This window comes from Electrophorus electricus, chromosome 1 (assembly GCF_013358815.1).
Source record: "Electrophorus electricus isolate fEleEle1 chromosome 1, fEleEle1.pri, whole genome shotgun sequence".
In the NCBI taxonomy this organism is placed as follows: domain Eukaryota; kingdom Metazoa; phylum Chordata; class Actinopteri; order Gymnotiformes; family Gymnotidae; genus Electrophorus; species Electrophorus electricus.
The window spans coordinates 16959061-16982517 of record NC_049535.1 but is presented as its reverse complement, the minus strand read 5'-3'; the positions used below and the strand labels follow the sequence as shown (position 1 = coordinate 16982517).

The following is a 23457-nucleotide window of genomic DNA, read 5'->3' as shown; positions in this document are numbered from 1 at the left end:
TGGTGTTCCTAGATGAAAACACTGAGAAATAAAAGAGGAGAGGAGCCAAGGATGACGGTGTGTGTGAGAGTGTGTGTGTGTGTGTGCGCGTGCGTACGTGTGTGCGTGCACGTGCGTGTGTGTGTGCGAGCGAGTGTGTGTGTGTGTGTGTGTGTGTGTGAGTGAGTGAGTGAGTGAGTGAGTGTGTGTGTGTGAGAGTGAGTGAGTGAGTGAGTGTGTGTGTGTGCGCGTGTGTGCGTGCGTGCGTGTGCGCGTGCGTAACAGGTGGCAGCAGAGTGGGCAGGACACGCACAAGTGTGAAAGTGTGGAGGACGAGGTTGATTTATATTATATTGATTTATTTATATTTCTCATCATCCGTGCTTGTGCTTCCTTTTATCTCTCTTATTCTCTCCCCGTCTCTCCGCATGCACACCCATCTGCTCGATACTACAAAGAGAAGAGCTGGACACCAGGGCTGTGAGGCGAAGCTCTCGCACTAGAAAACACACACACACACTCGCACACACGCGCACACACACGCGCGCGCACACACGCATGCACGCACACACGCACGCACAGGCACACTTCATCATTGCATTTTATCCTAATCAAATAATCCCAAACATGAACTAATCCTAGAGATAAATAACAACAAAAATAACAACAACAATAAATCCAAGGATACAGGAATGGCTTCTACCTATCCAGTGAGACGGCCAATCAAACTGGCTCTGCGTAACCACGGAGATGTTTGCCGGGATATACTAAATCTAGCGCCATGCTAGCCTACTGGGTGTCTGCATACCTCATAGCCCTAAGAGACTCTGTGTGTGTGTGTGTGTGTGTGTGTGTGTGTGTGTGTGTATCCTTTACACTCTTACTGGTACACTGGTACTGCAATTGTCTTTGTATTAGCACTAAAACAAATGTGTAAAAAAACAAAAAACATGTGTAACCCGTTAAACAAGCAAAATACAGCACAATGACCTCAGAGGCAGACAGCACATGCGAGCCCAGAGCAGCCGATGGGCCAGTGCAGGAGCTCAAACAGGGCAGTGAACCCAGACAGCACATGCGCGCCCAGAGCGGCGGATCAGACAGAGCAGTGATCTGAAACCGGTGTGAAATCCTGTTACAGGATAAACTCACCATGGAGTGTGTGTGTGTGTGTGTGTGTGTGTTAGGAGTTTTAATATAGAGCTTCAGTGTTACAAAAGGACTTCACATTCTCTACATTTCTATATCAACCCCCCCCCCCTCTCCCTTCCTCCGCAGCAGCGATCAAAGGGCTCCGGACTGACGGTGAATCAGCAGAGTGACGGTGCAGAGACGCGCGATGACATTGTGGCTGGCTGGGCACCAGTAGCTCCCCCTCGGTTCCTGCTCCGCCTCGCCCCTCCTCCTCCCCAGGACGGCCCACCCACCAAACATATGTCCGTGTCACGATGACCCAAATGTCTTCAAATCTTTATTGGCTTAAGAGGACCACCGTGCGAGCTGACGTAGCCGCGTGTCCTGCCGAGTCTGGTCGAGTGTTAAAACTGAGCTTTCTAAGTGAACGTGACAGTTCTGCATTGAACGCAAACACAGAGCAGTGTGTGAGGTTCGGCTGAATGCAGCCCTTGTGCTTACAGCGCCCGCCGAAACGCTCGCCAGACCGGCTCACCGACGACGGCAACGCCGGGAAGTGGCCCAGCTCATTAAATGAAGACGGAAGGCCAGCGGTGGAGGCGCAAATCACGTTCCAGAGCATTCCCGGCAGGCGCCTACCAGCCGAAATCACGTTCCAGAGCGATCCGGCACGCAGCCATTAGCTGAAACCGAGTTGGGCCAGCCAGGCTGATTAGCAACAGTGGCTATGACTAGAGACAAACCTTCACCATGGAAACAAGGCCGACTCGGGCTGGTTGATTCATGGGACATTCAGGATTGGGAAAAAACTAAAATGGTGGGACAGCATTAATACACTCTCGACTGTGTGTGTTTTTCCAAGTCACGGCGGTCTATGATTAGCTGTTATAGGGCCAAGAATAGGATCAGACACAGTGACGAATGATGACTTCAATTAATACTGTCCCTGTCACCAATGAGAAGATAACAGATGCAATACACACACACACACACACACACACACACTTCTAGAAGAAAACAGCTATTAAAGCCTTCATTTAAAAAAAAAAAAAAAGGCCATTAAACACTGGAGCCTGGAGCCCTCTGTAACCCAGTCCAGTAGGAACTGTCAGCTAACTTCCGAGGTTCCAGGGAGCTGGACTGCCAGATGGGGTTGAGCATTACAGGAGGGCCACCCTAGTGCCCGACTGATGTTCCAACACCACCATCCATCTGATGAAGCACCACACACACACACGTGCACGCAAGCTCACAACTGTTACATTGTGAGCAGAGAAAAGGTTGCGGGTTGTTTCCTTGGTAACGCGACACCATAGTTTGAACGCTCCTGTTTCGGTGGAGCTGATAGAACAGTGTGATGCTGAGAAAATCGGCTGTCTGGGGGTTTTCAGATGTCGGGGGGAAAAGTAAAGCGAAGGAGTGGGTTCATGGCCAAGCGGAAAGATAAAAAGAGTGCAGAGACACTTCCCTCGTGCAGAGTCTCGTGGAAAAAACAAAGCCCTCTCCAGCCACTTCCGTGGAACCCTACAAGGGTCGGCTGACCTCCACAGAATTAGGCCCCGAGACAGGCTGAGGGGGGCCAGAGTTCGGACAGTCGGAGGGGCTCGGTTAAACCCGCCTGGCCCACCCGAGCATAACGGCCCCGACGGTGCCACACCCCCACACACTACAGCCCCACGCCCTCCCACACACACACACCCCAACACACCCGTAAGAACACGATCAGACCTTAATCAGACACACACAGACCTCTCAGTGCTCCCATGGCAGTTATGTAATAGCTGCGAGTTTACTAAGTGTGAGTGAGTAAGTGTGTGTGTGTGTGTGTGTGTGTGTGTATAATTGACAAGCTGGAATTGCGGTGCAGAATAGACAAACACGTCACTGTCCTGCTGTGAGAGGAGACGGGGTCCAGCAGAACACACACACACACCCCCTAACTCCCCTCTCACGCGTGCGCGCACACACACACACACCCTAACTCCCCTCTCATGCATGCACACACACACACACACCCCCTTATGCAGACATGCATGCAAACCATGAAAAAACAAGTCTACACACACACACACACACACTTTATGCCATTTAAGGTTTGTCCCCATAATCGCACACTCATGTGTGAAGAGCAGCAGGACAGTGTGTGTGTGTTTACATGACTAAGTGACAGAGTTATGTAAATAGCTGGAGAAGGAACAAGACAGTGTGAAACTCGAGTTTTCAGCAGAAGAGAGATTGATAGTTTCTTAACCATACTCACCATGATAAGGACTCTCTCACACACACACGCACCTGCTGTAAACAAATATTCTAAATTACATTATATAATCAAATTGTAAACAAAAACAACAACAACAGACATTGTAATATTTAATATTTGGTGAGGGGAAAGCACCACTACCATGGCTGTCTGCCTGCCGAGTTCTCGCGTGGGTCTCGGCTGCTGCACTCAACATAACCGACGACAGGGTTCCCCGGCGTTGGCCGCAGAGAGAGTGAAAGTTGTCTGTAAGCTACAATCCAGCAGGAGCAACCTGAGGGACGTCTTGGAAACACGCATCCAAGTGAGCATGACCCGATGGCCGCGAGCACTTATTTATGCCAGAGCACTGGGTGTTCTAGTGTCTAGGAAACATGCAGCCTACTTTTCTCTTTTTAATAACACTTCATGGTAAATGACCCCTCGGAGTACAACATTTGTTGTCTTATTTTCTCGGACTTGTGTGGCTTCAACAGAAGCGTCACAAAAGGGCAGGCTACTGTGCAGTCCGAGACAGACACACTGCAGCACAAAAACGCGTGAATGAGTACTTTCTGTTTCATGTCAAGGAAAAGTTCATTGTAGAGCTTTTAAAAAGATGTGATTATGTTTAAATAAATCTGACTATGCAAGTGTGTATCTCATATTGGTTTGCTTCTTATGGACATAATGCACAAAAAATAGATATTTGAAGGTTTAAACCTGTGAAAATCACATCATTTCTGGAGAATTGTGTCAGTGCTAACACCCACAAACACGTGGAGGGTTTGTAATGGGTGTGTAGTACTATATCAGGATCTCACACACACACACACACACAGTGGGTGTGTTGTACTACATCAGCATTACACACACACAGGGTGTGTTGTACTACATCAGGATGGCTGGTCAGCTGTACTGTGCAAGATGATCTGATGAAGGGCACTGTGTCACTATGAACATCTTGTTAACAGTGTCTGAATTCATTTACACACACGCACACACACACACACACACACACACACACACACACACACACACACACACACACACACACACACACACACACACACAGCCTTAAACCCAGGCCTTCCTTCTCTACTCATCCACCTAGATAGGAAATGTACTACATTACGCACACGCACACACACACACACACACACAGCCTTAAACCCAGGCCTTCCTTCTCTACTCATCCACCTAGATAGGAAATGTACTACATTACGCACACACACACGCACGCACGCGCACACACAGACACAAACATACGCCATGTCTAATTATCTGCCATTGACACGGTGAATTTGCGAGGGGTAGTCGGTGAACGCCATCTGGAACGGAATCTCGAGAGAATCCCACTGGTTTCTGTGGGACGGGAAAGATGGCATTTCTGGAAATAAAATGCTGGTTGTGATTTGGAACGTGATGCTGCGCTCACGACGCGTTCACAGCTGCGCGAGGGAGAGACTTGGGAAACAACGGCTGATCTGCAACCAACAAGATTGTTTCTGATGGCAAAAGCTTCACTAATCCGATCCCATAATTACAGCAAGCTGCACCTAAACAATATTCTCCCATTTTATTCAGACTAAATCTAAGCACTTTAACTAAATCTGATTAATTAAGCAATATATGCTCATAGTGCTCCAATCTGTGGGAAATGCCAACACCACACTAAGACCTGCTCTCTATTGCACCTTAATACGGTATATTAATTACTGACATGTCTAATGTTGCTGGCATGGGAGAAATTGTGTGTGTGCAGTGTTATTTACAGCAAAAAGCACTATACTGATCTGAAAAATGACACCAGGGAAATGAATTCTCTTTTCAAAAATATCTCCACGCCGTGACCTCTACTCACATCACACAAAGGTGACAACACAGCTAGAGTACAAGCATGAGCAGAGTACATTTACCTTAAAATATGATTATTACTGTAAGGGTAACAAAATAATAATCCAGCTACTGTAATTAATTCACACACACACACACCCCATCTTGTAGTGTGTGTTGATCTTTGCTAATGAGATAAAATAACACTCTATGAGAAATGACAGTCACATCTGAACCCAAACCAATAAAACAGCACAAAAACAGCTGACCCTAACCCTCCATTCATTGTGTGTGTGTGTGTGTTGGGGAGGTGGTTGTTTGTCCTTGCGTGAGGCGAAAGCTGGTTATAAATGCGTGTACAGCTGTAGTAGCTCAGTGCTTTGTTTAGGTGAAGTCCTGTCCACAGTTTGTTAACACACAAGTTACAAACATGTGGAAATGTGTGTCCTAATACAGGACTCTGCCGTTCTGTCAGTTACAGTAGGTTTAAAATAGTGTGTGTGTGCGCACACACCCTCATTAAGAAGTTTATATGTGCAGCTTGGTGTGTAACAGTAACACATAGTGGCTGGTGCCCAACGTGACAATATCTCTCTCTCTCTCTCTCTCACACACACACAGATATACAATTGTTCTTACACGCGTTGCATCATGTGTCATTTTTTAATGAAGTCTGCGCACACACATGCCCCCTACAGTAGCTTCACTTGGCCTTGAGCTACAGGCCATCAGTCTGCACTCAGAACCTGTGAACACTTCAATAATGAAACGAGTGTAGGAGATAAATACTCTCAGCCAGAGAGACATAGGGGTGTGTGTGGGTGTGTGTTGAATGGTCTCTGCTAACTTCTGTATAATGTATAAACATGATCTCTACATCTGTCTCTTTCTTTGTGTTTCTATGATCAACTGTAGCCGTGAGAACAGGTGCGGTAACACCTGGGGCACAGGGAACACACTGCCATCGTGCCCGCATGTTCACCACGCACGGCCAGCGTGCATCAGCTCCATTATGACATCATGCCTCACACTGCATCCTGCTGTCAGTCAACACCTGCCAGAGCGTGGGAAACACGCCCTTCCCTGCCTGTAGCAGGACATCATCATCTGTCACTTACCACAGCTGTAGTGCGCCGCACAACGACAGACTCTGGGCAACATGCAACACAAAAGCAGAAACGACTGTCGCTGTTCACAGGAACACACTAACGCCTTTATCTACTCTGAGATTTTGAAGAGCGTTTCCCTGCAGCGCCTTCCTCTTTTCATACACAGTCAGACTTGCCATGGCCAAGACGGGCTTGACGCAGCAAATATTTCCCCAGCGGTAATGGGGTCCACAGGAGAAAGCCTCTCTCTTTGTGTGCATTTGTGTGTGGGCTGTGCTGAATTACTTATATATCCCAGCTTCTATTGATTTTGTATTCAGAGCTTGTTCCTGTGCTGCCATGATTAGCGTCTCTGTGCTGTTATTCAGTCCAGCCTTTTCCAGCCATTGGTAAGATTTCTCCATATCAACCGGTGGGACGTACCGTGCAGGGGTTTGTCCTCCCATGATGGTTCCTCTGCCTTATTTCCATCCTTCTCAGGTTTCTGCTGTCTGAGGTTCTCACTAAGCACATTATCACTTAGGACCATCATCCTGGTGTTCTCCTGGATCTCGGTTCATCCTGGATAGTGGCTCCGACGCTCACTAGTGCTCGTCCCCTTTTAAGGTCTAAGTGGAATGCACCACTAAAGGTGTTGGAGAATGACCGTGCCAAGATCCTGTGGGATTTCCAGATACAGACAGACAAGATGGTAATGGCTAACTAACTGGACATAGTAGTGGTGGACAAACAGTAGAAGAGGGCCGGAGTGATGGATGTGGTGATCCTGAGTGACAGAAACATCAGGAACATGGAACACGAGAAGCTCGAGAAATACCAAGGGAAGAGGGGAGAGCTAGAAAAGATGTAGTGAAGGCAACTGTGGTTGCAGTTGTAATCGGAGCACTATGGGGCTGTGACCTCCAAACTGGGAGAATGACTCAACAGACCCCGGGAATAACATCCGAGATCTTGATCCAAAAGAGTGCAGTCCTGCTACGCAGGAGTCCCAGGCTCCCAGACCTCTGGTAGAGGACCCAAACTTGAATGAAAAAGAGACCGCCTGGGGGTGGGTGAGTGGGGACAGAGAGAGAGAGATGAGAAAAAAGGAATGGCAAAGAGAAGGACAAAACAATAAGAAAAAGAATGAGAGAGAGAGAGAGAGATTTTGGACTTTCTCTCCATTGTCCATATAAACCTCAATTATCCAGGAGATTCTGCTCTGTCAACACTTTTGCTAAATGACATCCTCTGTTCTCTCTCCACCATTGCCCACAGTGCTGGGTGTGTGTGTGTGTGTACGCATATGAGCAGTTACTGGAAGAGTGACAAACAGGAAAACTCAATAACGGTTTCCACGTGCCATTTAGATTTATTTGTGTGTGTGTGTGTGTGTGTGTGTGTGTGTGTGTGTGTGTGAGAGAGAGAGAGTGTGAGTGTGTTTGGACGCCTTTCTAATGTGCAGAAACGCTACACGGCTGGTTGCTGTTTCTGAGGTTTATGGGCAATGTGTTTGTTTTAATTACCCAGCATTTATTTTTTAGAACACAGCACGGCAGTGGAACACAGCGATGGGATTGGAGAGCGTTCCCGTGTATTAGAGGTGGGAGCGCTGGCTCTCACCATGGTAATTCCTTCCTTTGAACTTAATCCCCAGGTTGTCCCACGCCTTTAATTGTTATGCTTGTGAAGCGCGGCCCTCGTGAAGATCTCCGACCTGTTCCCAATCTGTCCTCTCCGGCGCCTGGAGGGAGTTCAAGAAGGCACCTCACATGGGAGATGCACACTTCCTAAAGAACTCGTCCATTAAAAGTGTTATGAGCCCTCTCGCTCACGCTCTCTCTCTCACTCCTTCTCTGTCTTTCTCTGTTCTTTTCTTTCTCTCTCTCTCTCTCTCTCTATAATAGATTCTTGCAGAGTATTTAACCAAATCAGCACTCCAGTCTAATTAAATTCTCCTGCTCACTCTATAAGGTCAGACCACAGCGTTACGAAAAGGTAGGGTGGGGAACTGTCTTTTTTAAAATACCACCCCTCTGTCGTAAAGGTACTGCAGCGTTGTATCAATTTTACTGCTCACCGAGACACTGGAGGTGAGACAGAGAAGAGGGTCTAGCGTCGGCCGCGCAGGGATGTCGGCCGCGTCCTTCCTGTGAAGGACAGAATGTTCTGGCACCTTCTGCTTCAGTGTTCTCAAACCCATCAGCCCCTGCACTTCCGGCGAATCCAATTGCCTTCGATGATTTTCGCTGCCTGTGGGCGTTGGGAACGGCATGGCCTGGACGTGGGAGGCCCCGCCGTGCCGGCCGGAACGATGTGGCTCACGTGCCCCCCTTCAGAGAGAGGGGAGAAGGTGCGATGGGACGGCAGCCAGAGCGAAGAGGCTCGGTCGGATCGTGGCTGATCGGCTGTCGTGTTGTCCCCGCGGGCTGCTGGGAGCTTAAACAATTCCACAACAACGCTGGCAGGAGGCCCGTTGATCGAAAGAGAAGCCAGTGATCCAACTCAGGGATGCTCACAGCCAGACTACACAAACAAATCAGCGTATTTGAGATCCAGGCAAAATGGGCCGTAGTGACCGTTCAGAGAACGGCACCGGAGGACCATACAACTCAGAGAACGGCCTCCAACAGCCTCACTGGCAGAACAGAGACCAGTCCGTCCTTTAACTGGATGGCTGTACAGTTAAAAGTATCTGGTCAAAAACAAATCAAAAAGAACTACTAGGGCGGGTCTAAGAGGAACGCACCAATCCCAGGATGCCTGCGGGTTTGACGGACTTGTCCATCTGTGCTGCGCGTCCCGTGATCATGAACTAATGAAGAACTGAAGTGAGAATGAATGGTTAAGGATGTGTGGGTAACTCAGGAAGTGATGTAATCCACTGCAGCCATTTGCTGTTAGCAACAAACAAGAATAGAACAGAATTTAACTTCTGTCTCCCGCACAAGGACTAACGACACCACGCGCAAACAAGCAAGCAAGAAAAGCAAAAAGCCGTGTGTGCCTGCTCATGGGTGCCGTGGAGTGCAGTGGGGCATTGCTTGACTATGTCCGCGGTCACGAACCGCAGGCTTGCTGACAAAGTCCTGTGATCGCCCTGATCTGACCAATAGAGTTTGAGTCATTTGGCTACTGTGGCGCCGTGCGATGACGGAACCGCAGAAACGATACTGCGATTAACAGATCAACCAAACGACAGGCGATGCATCTGTAGCAGGCGGACAAGCATGGACACAGCATGGCTGGCTTCCCTCTGTGCGTCTGGTATTAATGGCTGCAAGCTGATCTAATACAGATACTGCACTGCCCAGTGAGCTGCTGTGTGTATGGTGTGGTTTGCACTACTAAAGGTTTTATGCATCTTGAGATTTGGGGGGTTTGGGGCTCTCTGCTACACCGGGTATGAGTGCTATGTAATGTCGATGTTTTGGGGTGTCTTGGAAGTCTGAGGTGACTTGGAAACAGTGTGTGTACGCGCGTGTAGGAGTTTGTTTGAGACAGAAAGTATCGGAATTTTCCTATTAATTCTGTTCAGTGTCATTCATAAAGTGCGCATAAACATGTCAAACCACTGACATGCCAGGTCCATGTGTCCCAGATGAAGGGACTTGTCTTCTCTTCACCATGCAAGGACAATCAGCACACCCTGACAAACGCAGACAGGACTAGAGAGACTGGGATATACACATACAAAAGTGACATATTTAAAAATAACTTACAATACAGAGGAGCATATGGTCCAAAATTGGAACCAATTAACATACAATGTTTTAGAACTGAAAAACCAGAGCAGGGCTTTAATTGGCTGGTTGTGTCAGTTCAAGCATTTCAGAGGGTTTCTGGTTGTTATCCAGCCGTTGGCCCGACAACAGTGTAGCGCACAAGCAGTCGCAGTTTAGGACATGAAAGATGGAAAAGGGCAAAGCTAGTTAAGAGTGAGACAGACACACACACAGCAAGGCTTATTGGCACCTCCTATCTCACACATGGCAAGGGTTAGGATGAGCGTTAGTGGCACCTCCTATAACACACACACACAGAGAGAGAGAACATGGTCTGGGAGCATAATCACTGAGAAGCAAATCTACATGTTTGCAATGCAGAGCAGTGTGAGAACCACGGCCAGTAAACCCTGGTGTGAGACTCGTCAAAAAGCAACAGCCCAACGCTGACAGAACTGGGCCAACACCCCCCACAAACACGTACGGACCTCCATACAACGGCACGCGTTCCAGCTCAGCTAGACAGCAGGCGGTCTCCTGGAACACCACCCTGCACTCACAACCCCACCTGCCCACACCCCAACACACTAATGGATCTTCATCAATTCATCATCATCACTGTCTGCATTTCTTTGGTTAAACTATCAAAATAAAAGAACAAATGTAATAAATAATAAATCACTAAATGCAAAAAGTTTTATATGAGACATTTGAAAATACTGAACAAAGGAGTGTGAAATTGTAAATAATAATACTAAATATGGCAACTATATGCAGCACTTAGAAATTGATACGCATTCTGGGAAATGTTTGGAACACAAAGTGATTCCAAACTAAGTGATAATCAGTGATTCATGGAAACTGTTCCAAATCAATGAGTTACTCCTCACGGGGGACGGGGGGTGGGCGTGACCTTTCCGGAGGCTCTGACAGCCTTATCAATTATCCAAACACCTTCTAAACAACTAAAGAGCAAAGTGAACCGACCCATCGGGGGAGGGGGAATTTTAGCAACCCAGTTTTTGATTTATTTTAGTATAATTTTCTTGTTTTTAAAATAAAATGTAAATTCGGCATTAAAAGATGATCACCTCTGCTCCCCCCGCCCGCTGCACCCATCCACCTCTACCCCCAAATTCAGACTTTTGCGGCAGTGGACAGAGGAAGCTGCCGGCCTTTGGTTTCTCTCGCCTCCTGGCCATCAGCAGCGCCCGCATGCATCGGCCTCGCGGCCCTTCCGTCTGCAGGAAACCGAGTTTCTGCAAAGAGGAGTAACTCAAGGAAAGAGATTTGCGAAGCCTTGTGTAAACGGGTTTATCTGGATAATACATTTGGTTACGCAGATGTAAGAGTCTGATGTGGGGTCGTTACACAGTACAGATCTCTCGCTCTCTCTCTCTCCCTACATTATTTAAATGGTTTGTAGCGATGAGGCGAAGCTTTAAAGTTTTAAATCGGTAGAAACATAACAGCGGGAGAAACTAATGAATAATTCAGACGCGATTTTGACAGCTACAACACAGCTGGAGTAGTGGGGGTAGAGAGAGAAACCAGCCTCTGCCACAGGGGCTTCTGAAGGCTTGTGTCCTTCAGAAAGGTCCACCACCCTGCACCTGTTCTTTCTGTCTGTGTGTGTGTGTGTGTGTGTGTGTGTGTGTGTGTGTGTGTGTGTGGGTGTGTTCAGCAGTCCGGTAGGATCTATTAACTGATGCACCACTACAAGCTGGTTGGGGCAGAACGCGATGGAGCTTTTTGTGAGGAATGTGCGTGTCCGTCTGTGGGTGGAGATGGCTGAGGAGAGTCGGGCGTAGCAACGCACAGCGATTCTCTACAGCAGTTTGGTGTTCAGAGAATCAACATCACCGATTAGAATCACAGGAGAGGGAGGGAGAACTTTTAGATGTGTACAGATGAGTTTAGCATCTTCTTGCAATTTTCACAATTTCGCTGATATTCACAGCATGTGGAAGAGGCTTTTATCTCAGAGCGACTGACACATTCATCAGTGTGACTGTACGTGTGGTCCATGGGACTCGAACCCACGACCCCGCTGCTGGACGTCGGTTCGACCAGCCCCGCCGGTCGGAGAGAAAAAAACAAAACAAAACAAAAAACCAGAGAGAAAATCAAGAGGTCAGAAAAACCGCACGACAGCAACGCACCCAGTCCGCGTGTCTTTAAGAAAGGACCGTTTCAAAGCGAGCGTGGCGGCTCTGCTAATGGCGCTCAGAGGCAGACGTCGCGCCGCTTTCTTCTTCTTCTCCTTTAAATTCTGCACGTACAGGCAAAGCGCTCGCGCGTTACAACGGGGCGGAACTTCCCCTCCGTCTCTCTCTCTCACAGGGTGAGTAAAAAGCAAGGGATGGGTTGCGAAACATTGGGGTGGGTGGGGTGGATGAGAGAGAGAGGGGTATCAAATATTGAAGAGGAGCGCATGAGGGGGCGGTAGACTGGGGGGTGGGGGGAGGAGTCTGCACTCTTGGCATCAGCCAACCAGAGAGCCTACGGACAGGCCGGACCTTAGAGCAACGCCCCTGGGGGGTGAGGCGGACAGGCAGAGGCATGCGGTTCTTTCTGAAGGTGGGGAGAGAGTGAACAGCAACGTCCCGTTTGGCGCCGCGATTCTGCACATCAGACAGAGGCTTCGAATCAGCCAAAGGACAAATAAGCACCACTCAGGAAAAAGAAAAAAAAAACAAACAAACAAACTCACTAGGAATCAATTACGGTTTGCGCTATGGGTCACACGTACGACGTGGGAAGAGTCTCACTGTAGTTCCCGACCCTCCCAACGCACAAAGATGCCACGTCTCATTCTACATGTCACACTTCCCTAAAATAAAGAAACAGGGCGTCGGCTCTGCAGGGGGCGCTATGGACTTTTGCGGTACACCGTCTACTGGGGGCTCAGGCAAAGTTAGAGAGGAACAACCCCTGATCTTTACTTTTATCAGATCTATTCAATGATCTCGCAGAGTTTAACAGAACTCTCTGGCACTGGAGATGCCACGCAGGGCCCTGCGGGCACCAAGCCTGCCCTGGCGAGGGCACCCACCCAGGCTGGCATCCCTCCGCTGCCCCACAGAGCTAGCCTTGCCGTTGGCACCCCCTCCCTGACACGCAGACGATGGCGATTAAACAGATCCGAGGGGGAGGGGGCAAATCGCTCCCATCTGCTCACCGCAGGAGGGTCCGCCCCCGCCACGAGCCCCGCGAGGCAGCCGGGACAGATGGCACCTCCGTTAGGCAGCGGCATTCCACCGGCCCAGATCGGAGCGGGAACATCAGGGCCGCTGGAATTCTGAGCCCACCGGTACCCTTGGTCGGATGTCAGGATTTGAAGTCGAAACCCCTTTCAACACAGGGACTGCGGCCCTCTACAGGGGCTTTCTTGCTAAGCTACGAAGACTAAGCCTGTGTTTCACATTTGGAGGCAATGCTAATAAGAATCACGTTGGCATTAATTCACCACATCCTTTAAATATGGAGAAAGAAGTGTTTTTCTCCTCTGTCTAGAAAACTGACCAACCATGATGTCCATGAAAGATTCAGAAACTCTGAAGATAACATGCGTCGTCACACCATTATGTAATGACCTTTTTTTTTAAACAATTAATCTTTCCTACTGTTCCTTAGTGAGATTTTTGTTGTAAACATTGGTGGAAAAAATCGTAATTTTCACATCACTTTTTAATACCTTTTTAAAAAAAAACAAAAACTGTGTATCTCCAAAGTGTCTTCTGGTATCGTGATATGTTATTTCTATCATCCAGCCCTGACAGCACGGTGTGGCACGTTGCACCTAACAAACACGGCTTCCAACGCAGATCCCTGCAGTTGGATCCCTGCAGCACTCTACTTGAAGCACACACACCCGACGCCGCTGCCCAACGCACGCCAAGCCTGGACCCGGCGCGGCCGGACACGCGCAGCACACGTGGGAAAACTTGGACGAGTGTTTTATTATTCAACATGAAGCCGTGTGAACCTGCCTGTTGCAACCCTTCACATACATAAATCTTCCCAAATCATTCGGAACATACACACACACACTCGCAGGCGCTTTAACATCAATAGAGCTTGCATGCTTTATGTATGGCGTAAAATTTTGATGTTTAATAAATGCCAGGCTGGCTCTCTAGACTAGTGATTATTACCTCTTCTCATGAACTGCCTGCCAGAGCTCCGGCAGAACGGAGTCTGGACCAAAAAGTACGACACTTATGTAGCACAGTTATCTAAACATCCAGCAACAACACATCCACCATCCAGCAGTAACACATCCACTCCACCATGCTCTTCACGTCTCGCATGTGCTCATTTTACAGATTAATAATTTGTTCCTCCCTCACGCCTTTCCCCTAAACATTCCCATGAGGGGGAAAAACAAAGGAGACCGAACATGTGCAGCACAAGTCACGGGACTTTTGGAAAAAGTGCCAGACCAATAACGCAGTTAAACACCCCTAAATTAGCACCCATAGTCCTGGATTAGATCATTCACCCCTTCCCACCCCTCTGCCCTGGGCCGGGCCTTCAGATGCTGGGTTAACCACCTCAGATGTGGGATAGGTCACTTAGTCCTGGATCAGAAAGTCTGCACAGTAACACTCACCCTGGGTTGCCAGTTCTCGTACTGTTTCTGCAGGTTGGCCCCTATCGTCTCTAGGGCCTTCTGCGGACTCATAGATAGAGGATCTGGAAGAAAAATAGCACAATATACTTCACCACAGCACAGAGGAACAGCAACGCCATTAACAATTCCTCAGCACAGTTATGAATTGTGTTTGCGCAACCTAAGTGAGAAGCAGAGCGATAATTAACTGGTCGTTACCTTGCGCATTAATTATGCATCAGGAACAAACCAAACATCCGTGCGGCCAGTTTGCGAAATAAACAAAAGGCGGAGCTGTCTACTCTCAAAATTACATTCCACTAATAACAAGCGCTTGCAGGTATAACGTAACATGTTCCAGACAGTCTTCAGATGAAGGATGAAGGCAAAGATCATTCCGATTGGCTCAACGCAGCGAGACGGGACAGAGCGGACATAGGGACACCTATTACTCAACGGGAACTGTAAGCAAGCAAGCATGTGGTGAAGGATGAGAGGACACTGGACTGGCTTATCGCGACAGTGATGAACAGGCAACCCTCACACAACCAGAACGGGTTCACTCTCTAACGGGTGTCCAATGGAAGACAAAGAAAAATAATTTGCTAAAACGTATGGGGATCAGTTAGTAAATACAGCACTGTTCATTGGGCACTGCATCCTGAAATCTGTAGGCTGACGTGTGACAGGTTATCAGACTCGCTGGTTCCAAAGACTGGGTCATGTGGATGATAAACAAATGGATCACAGCAAACTGTGAGTGGGGTGGGTCAATGTTACCTATCCAGCACTCCAGCCTGGCACAGGGCGAGGTCTTCACCACGTCGGGAGGGTCGACGCCGACGTTGAGACACAGTACGAGAGCCACACTCACCGTCTTCATCTACGGGGGGGGGGGGGGGGGGGGGGGGGGGGGGGGGGGGGGTGTATTGGAGGAGGAAGAGAGAATCAATTCAGTAAAGGGCAGAGGGACGGGATCAAACAAACAAACAAACGCAGCTGCACACACGTGACACGTGCGCTGAAATGTGCAAAACGCAGGCACACGCGCACACAGAAGATTCGATAGTCTCAGACGTTAAAAAGAAGAGAAGTGGGCGCGCGCGCGCACAAAAAAAATAAGGCGTGAGGAGAAAGGGACGGATGACAGACAGATGAAATCACTCCTTCACAGCGATAAGAACGAGCGCATGGCGGCTAGCGTGGCCAGCCCACCGGGGAGCGCGCTTTGACTGACAGGCGCTGTTGTCGTGGCGCCGCTGACGGGCGTCTGGCCGCCGATAACCGAGCCCACGGGGGACCGGGTTTCAGCCAGCGAAGATGGACGAGTGCGATAAAAGTGCTCCGCTAGCAAACCTCGGGAACCATGGACGAGGAGGAACGGCGAAATCGCTGCTAAAGTCCCGCCAGCCCAACGCTCCCCCATGCCGTTTCCACACATTCTTGTAACACACCACAGCTGAAGGGTTGGCTGTTAGCTGTTACCCTTCCAGGCTGCGATACGCCATCGATATCGAGTTAAATTACGCAGTGATCAGCCTTTCCCGAGCACGTCACGGGTCGTCAGGTCTTCTAGAGCGTGGACTGCTTGCACAAGTCAAAAAGAAATGGGAGATTTAGGCTGTTGTCAAACTGTCGGATTAAATCTCCATAGTCACTGGTCGCTGAACTGCATTATGCTTTTTAATTAACTTTAATTCTTTAAAAGCTTGTTTCGGAAATGTTAAATACAATAGTCGCTGTGTGGTCATAGCAAGACTCTTATGATAACCGACACGCCACACTGTGACAGTGACGAGTATTGCGATGTTTGAGTTCAGCCGTAATGCTAATTACTTCCATGCTGAGCTCCAAAGCACCACAACTCCACAGAGACACCGCTCTCCAGGGACACCACGATTCTGCTTCAGACAGGAGGAAGTGTTGAGACCCGAAACCGGACGAGCTAGCAGGGACTGACATGAAGCAACAGTCATGGAGCACCCAGGGATGGGACAGCACTCTTGATCCGTAACACACACGTAGATATATGCAGGCGTACACATACACACACATGCACCCAAACACACAGTGTGTGTGTGTGTGTGTATGTGTGTACACGCGCATGTGTGTGTTAATGCTCAATCCTTACTAAACATAACATAAGGCTTAATACCCATTTAATCTATCTCTCTCTCTCTCTCTCTCTCTCTCTCTCCTAATGGTTGGCTGGGATCAATGTTCAGTGATTAGTGCGTTTGTTCTGCGTGTTATAAATTAAAGCCATTAAATTACAGAGACATTGATCTTTATGGCCAAACGTGGGTGTCGCACACGCACATGTCCACTCACACTTCATTTTAGGCGCCTATACGACAAACCCTGTTGCGGCGCGTGATGGATAAGTGAAGGTTTCTTGAGAAATAAAAGCGTTATTATTGCTGTTTCTCTCATCAGATCATCAGAGCAGGTACAACGACGAAACCGAGCTGGCCAGCGCCCCAGTGGAGACGCCGGAATGAGCTCTTGCTGAGTTTTACTTTAACCTCTGGCATCATGACCTTTAGAACATCTGCCAATCCCTTAAGCCCTTATCAATACTCTTGACTGCAAGAGAGAGAGAGAGAGAGAGAGAGAGAGAGAGAGAGAGAGAGAGAGAGAGACAAACACACAGAGGCAGAAAGATAAAGAAACAGCAGAAAATGGAGTGTGTGTGAGAGAAAAGAGAGAAGCAGAGAAACGAAAGAGAGAGAGAGAGAGAGAAACGGCCAGCTAAGGAAGCTGTGTCAGCACTTCATGTCTCTGTTTAGTTCTTAAGGACATGGAGCTCTGTGGACAAGGGAAGCCCAGACGCCAACCACACCGGCTGAAATGCCCGTGAAGAGCCATCGTCATGGAAATTCACGCCACAAGCAACCAGACCTCCAGCCATGTGCAGACAAAAGACGCTTTGGATCCCCATGACGCAGAAAAAGGGAGCGTAGTCGTTTAAATTCAGACCGGTTACGTGCTTGACAGCCGGCGCTGTACATTTGAGAGCATAAGCGACTGCGATTGGTGACCGCGTAGTTTCATTCTACCGGTACTTTTCAGGGAGAGATGAGGCCCAAGATTCTCAGCAACAACATTTACACTGGTTTTCTGCTCCGGGTGAAGTCTGAGCGCGTTGGAAAGGCAGAGTGCTGATTCCGGCCGGGAAAGGACAAGCAGCGAGCTGGAAGGGCCCGTTTCCAACGGAGACGAGGGCACCCTTGCCGCAGTGGGCCGGCCCTCCCAAGAGCTGACGTGAGGTTCACTGGAGGAGAGCGCCCTCGACCCGCCACGCAGCCTAACGTTCAGACATGCGACCGCTTACGCGCCGACACACACCACGCACTCGTCACTAACGAACACACCCCCTACGCGTAGACGCGCTCGTCGCGCCCTGGCGACCACCATGGCTTTAATCCAGATTAGACTCCCGTTCCTTCAGATCAGGGAAGTTTGCCGTTGGGCAGCAGATACTGTGACGGTTAGGATTAGGGGTGCTTTTGTGAAAACCAGGCAGACGAATCCAGGGCCGGACCTGAGGGACAGGGACACCGGCTTCTTCGTCGCGCTCACCTTTATCTCAGTGGAACTCAGGTGGAGGACTGCCAGCACCACCCCCCACCCCCACCTCCAGGCATAACGCTGAGAAGTTCTGATGACACTTATGATGAGCGACGTAGAAACTACTTAGTCATGTTGCATAACGGAGTCTGAAGGCCTTAGCAGTCGAGGTGGGACAGCACACCTGAAGGTGTACTACTTACACCTTAAAAATATCATCATCATAAGACTCCATAAGGTTTATGGGTAAGCAGGGTACTATGTAAGTTAGGAGTCCTCCATGAGCTATGCAGGATTTGCAGTACTTCCAGCGTGCAGGTTGTGTTCTTCCCCCTGCGTAACAAGCCAGGCTCCAGCTCCGCAACACCCGGCGTGGTTTCAGAACGTCGGCGTCGGAATCCCCGTAAATCTCCTGCTGTCGCACGATGCCAGCCAGTGATCAAACGCTCGTCATGGTTCTCGGCGCCTTTCGGGCCACACTGCAAAAACCACACCTCTGGAATCTCTGGTCTCAAACGGGATTTGCACAAATGCCAAAACAAACCCAAAGAATTAGTCCAACTGTTTCTGCAATAATGCCTACAGTCCATTGGGAGTGGATCCTACGCGTTAATGGTCAGCTAAATTCCATGCTGGCTTAAGATGGCCCAACAGTCTTCACAAGGGTCATAGAGCGCCTGGCATTTTTAACTGTAGCATAACTTACGGCCAACGCCAGCTAATGGCGTCCCACTCCAAACGCCCCGTGACCGGCGTCCTTGCCATATTGACCCAGTCAGCCCATTGAAGGAACACAAGCCCACGTAGAAAAACACTGTAATGGCCTTGATTTCCCTTGACGCCCATTGTCATTTACCATGGTTTACAAAGGGCACCAGGAGGCACACAAATAGCAGGAGTGCAATGGCAATAGACCTCCAGGTTCATCTGTCCCTCCGGACTGTACAGGGCTGGACCGATATATCACAGGCACGCTGGCATCGTCTTATTTTTGTATTGTTGATGTTTTTGGGGAGGGAGTCAGTAAAACAATCAATAGCCAGTCAACGTATATCAAAATACTCTGCAATTTACTGTGGTCAGAAACAACAGTTAACTGACACTATTTATTTATTTTTTAAAATCAATGACATGGCTCATTCAGTTGGGGCACAAGTCCAGAGGTGTTTATCTAACCTTTGACTGACGTCGCAACTCAAGAAGGTTTCGCCGCCAGCCAGAGATATTCACACCTCTTCTTTAATGTTCTGCCATCAAACAGAAGGGGAACGCTTCACAGACACATGAATAAAGCATCCTCCATGACGCCGTCACCATCTGCACACCAACTCAATCCAAAAAAGAAGAGGGGAAAAAAATACGATTTGGGATAGACTGTGAAATTAAATTTCACCAAATCTGGAGTCGGCTGGACAAACTTATGAAACTCCCCTTTAATGCTCGGCTGTACTTCGCCGCATCTCGATGCCAGAGGCTGAAGATGAAAACACCGCTTGTTGAGATTAGGATTTTACCGTCGTACCTTTTAGAGAAAGTCACTTTAAGCATGAATATTTTATACATTAAAAGAAAAAAAGAAAAAAGATCCACTCAGCAAGTTTCAGCCAAGCAACAGAGATTCATCAGGTCCAGTGTGAACCCATGTGCTCAGCACTCCACTTAAAGCTATTGGACCGCAGGGATCCATTTTTAACGAGTGCAGAGCCTTGCGTGCCCGATCGGAGGCTTGTACCGTACAGCGCTTCACCATTCTACCAGCGACAACCTTGTACCGTTTTGTCTTCTATCAAAATGGATTTAAGGAGTCACATCAGGAGAAAATTCCACAGTGGAGTAAATATGTAGAAACCCACTGGTGGACTGGCCCCTACCAGGTATCGGGCCCTTGGCCCCTCCTGTACGCACACGGGCATGGGGACATGACATCAAACACGCTTATAAGCACATGTGCTGACATGTGCTGCTACACCATACCACACCACAGAGACCTCCACCAACCCCTGGCATGGCTGGACGGGAGCCAGGGTCTCTAGTTAGCTGCTGGATCTTTACTATACAAAGATTTTTATTAAGCTATGAAAGATGCCTGAATATGCAGATGAATCATAAATATGCAGATGAAGCCTAAACAGTTTAAAATGCCTTAAACCCTAAAGAAAGTTTAAAAATACAAGATTTTTCTGCCAAGCAATAAACATCTTCCACATGATGCACAATTTATCGACAAAACCGACCTTCCCAACAGAGGTGACTTCAGTGGAACTGACGTATGTAGCAGTGTTGAAGGCTTCTAAAACACCGAAGACAGCACTGTGAACTAGAATAAGCTGACATACAGCCTAATAACACAGCGGCCCTTAAATCCATCATCCACACGCATGCGCTGAACCAAAAGGCTTGACGCTTTTAGAGGTTTGTGTGTGTGGGAAGGGAGAGCGTTCGTAACCCAGACTGGAAACCACCCAGTGATTCCCCCAGTTCCAGTCAAACCATTTCCCAGGACGAATGGCATTTAGGTTGTTTATTTTTCAACTGCTTTCTTCCTTTATATATATTTATAGATAAAAACCACCTTTTTGTTATTGTCACAGCAGGGCTATCAGCGAGAGGCGCTCCTAGCCCCAAGAGATGCAGGGCTACATTGTGTTGGCCTCGATTCTGCTGATTGCTATTGGCAGGTGTGACAGAACTGGGAAAGCGCTGAACCGCGCAGTACCGTTCCCAGCCAGCACCAGATCCGCACACTGCTAGGCAAAGCTAACCGTGAGCAGCTGACCCAGAAAAATGCTCGCATGCATCCATACGCACACTCTCACCTTGTCCTTTGCTGTTACATCTCCTAGCAAAACATGCCACTCTCTCACTCTCTCTCACCCTGTCCTTCATCCTCCAGCTCTGTGCAAGCGCTCTGGAGCCCTCAATCTTCTCCAGGTGACGCTTTTTCATGAAGGCCAACGGCAGGTTCCAGTCGCTCATGTCGGCCTCCTCTTCCTCAGTCAGCCCCACCACGGGTGAGTGAAGCAGCTCGGCATCCATAGTCCTCAGGCTTCTGGAACGGACACACACACACTCACTCACTGTGTGTCTATCAACACCTTTTTGAGACACAGAACTTTTTTTCCCCCCTTCAGTCAGTCAAGGCTACTTCATATGGAAGTGGCTTATCTTTCATATGTATATTTTCTAAGAATATTTTTAAGAAAATCCTCTTTATCAAAGATACAATATTTAACTTCTCTTCAAGTCACTGGCTGCTCTTCCGTACGAGCAGTCAAAAACGTTTTGGTACGTACGGAGTGGCAATGAAACGCAATGCAGATTGAAATCTGACCACTCAGACCTACGCCGAGGGGAGGTGGAGCTAATGCCAGCACGTGTGTCAGAACTTCATAGTACACTGTGAAAAGCCTCGTTTTAACAGATGATAAAAGACACCAGAGGGCCAATCTGAGAAACAATACTATCAACATCTGATTTTATGGTTCTAGTGTTGAGATGAGTAACAAAATAACATTAAATACTCGCACAGCCAAAGTGAATGTGTGTGGGGGGGAGGAGAAGAGGAAAATCAAAACTGACTATCAAAACTTATCTGTAAAAGATTTGTGTCAGAATTGCACAATCAAAGGATACACTAGACCATATTATCTCCTCCCTGTTATTCAGTGCCATGGTGGACATTTTTAAAAGCTACAGTTGAAGACATCACAACTCTTTACTCCTGAAACCAGACTGAAATCCACCAAAAATCAGAAAGTTCACCCATAAAATAATCTTATATGTGATCTTTTATTTAGAAGTTTCAAATGTCACCTCTGGAACGCAACAAACTGCTTGGCTACTGTACTGAACTGCTGAAATGTTACAGAATTATCGAAACAAACGCACCAACTAACTTCTCTGGCAAGAAAAACCTGCAGTGGAAAGTGAAAAACTGTTCAGGTCCATTTGTAACTTGCGCGGGGAAAATAATCCGCGACCACTGAACCACATGAAGACAGAAGCGCCTCACCTGCCGACACAGAGGTCAGTGACAGGTCTATAAGAGCACCACCAAGCAGTCGCCGAGGACAGCAGCCTCGGCGGACACGCTGGCGCAATCACGCGACGGGCCTCGTTTGCAAACGTGCATGCACAAAAGCATCCGCTGCTGAGACAACGCTTCGGCGCGCGCGGCAGGAGCACGCCGTGTCTGCAGCCGCGCGCAGCTTGTCGACACTACAGCAGGGCGCTCCAGCGTGTGACGGCGCGAGCAAAGACCTTGGAGCGGCGGCGACTTCCAGAGCGCGAGCGGCCGCTGGGGAACCGGTGCGTCTCCGAACGATGACGGAAGCGGTCGCGCAGATCACCCCCGTCAGCAAATTGTACGGCAGCGTCCACAGTTTCTGCAGAACGTGAAAGCCGTCGAAGCCGAGCTCGGCGGGCACGTGCTTGCAGGGGAATCGGCGTTCGCTCTCCCCGCGGCCACTCCGAGTTAGGGGCACGGGCTCCGAAACAGGCCCATCGTCGCGCGGACACCCCGCGCGAGCCACGCCAGACGCTGTCGCCGCGCGGCCCCGGGGGCTCTGCAATAAGCGCTCCTTCTCCGCGCGCCTCGCGGCGTCGTCGATGCTGATCGGGCGCCGTGAACACGCGACCCGCTCGGTTTTACTCTTTCGTTCCCGTCGGGAAGCGTCGCGCTCTCAGTACTCGGGCAAGGGCGCAGCCATCTTGTTGCAGACCCAGAATGCATCTCGCTGCTCGGGGGAGCGCGCGTGGGTGACAACGTCACTGACACGTCACGACGGGTCGCGCGTGCCTCCTGTAGAAGGCGTGGGTGAATTTATGTCCCGTTATTTCCGTATTATCTGCATACAGAACATCCACGGAGTAAAGACACTAGTATTTAAATTATACATATTTAAACATTTATTTAAGTAAATATGATTTCATTTTCGCCAGAATGCAGATAAACTCTGCAGTAAATAACGTCCAAAGTTTCTAAAGGGTTTCTGCCCAGGAGTGAAAAGAGAGAAAACGTAATAATAATTCATTTATTGATTTAAGTAATAATTTTATTTCATTTAATTAATTTTAATGTGTTTCAGGCTAATAAATGTAGCTAAACAGTTGAAACTGGCAAATGTTTTACTTGACCATGTTTTACATAATACTTGATATAAGAGACTTTGACCTTTAAATCCAACAACAAAAACAACAGGCTAATTAGTTACATTAGTCACATTCATGGGGAATTCATTTTTTTCTTTCCATCAAATTAACCTACAGTTT

General features: G+C 48.6%; 1 protein-coding gene across 8 annotated transcripts in view; it reads right to left on the bottom strand.

Annotated features, from left to right (window-relative positions):
• Window positions 1-22923, bottom strand: part of rptor (regulatory associated protein of MTOR, complex 1) — a 79683-nt gene extending 56760 nt beyond the window's left edge. For 5 of the 8 annotated variants that reach the window (XM_035525614.1, XM_035525623.1, XM_035525605.1 and 2 more), the window contains exons 1-4: window positions 22447-22922; window positions 21061-21235; window positions 15397-15499; window positions 14617-14699 (exon numbers count right to left, since the gene is read on the bottom strand). In XM_035525614.1, coding sequence (XP_035381507.1) covers window positions 14617-14699; window positions 15397-15499; window positions 21061-21222 — 348 coding nt within the window. In that variant the 5' untranslated portion in view covers window positions 21223-21235; window positions 22447-22922. Of the gene's footprint in view, window positions 1-14616; window positions 14700-15396; window positions 15500-21060; window positions 21236-22446 lie in introns of all 8 variants that reach the window. The other 3 variants (XM_035525601.1, XM_035525603.1, XM_035525628.1) reach the window with 1 other exon arrangement.
• Window positions 22924-23457: the final 534 nt, after the last annotated feature.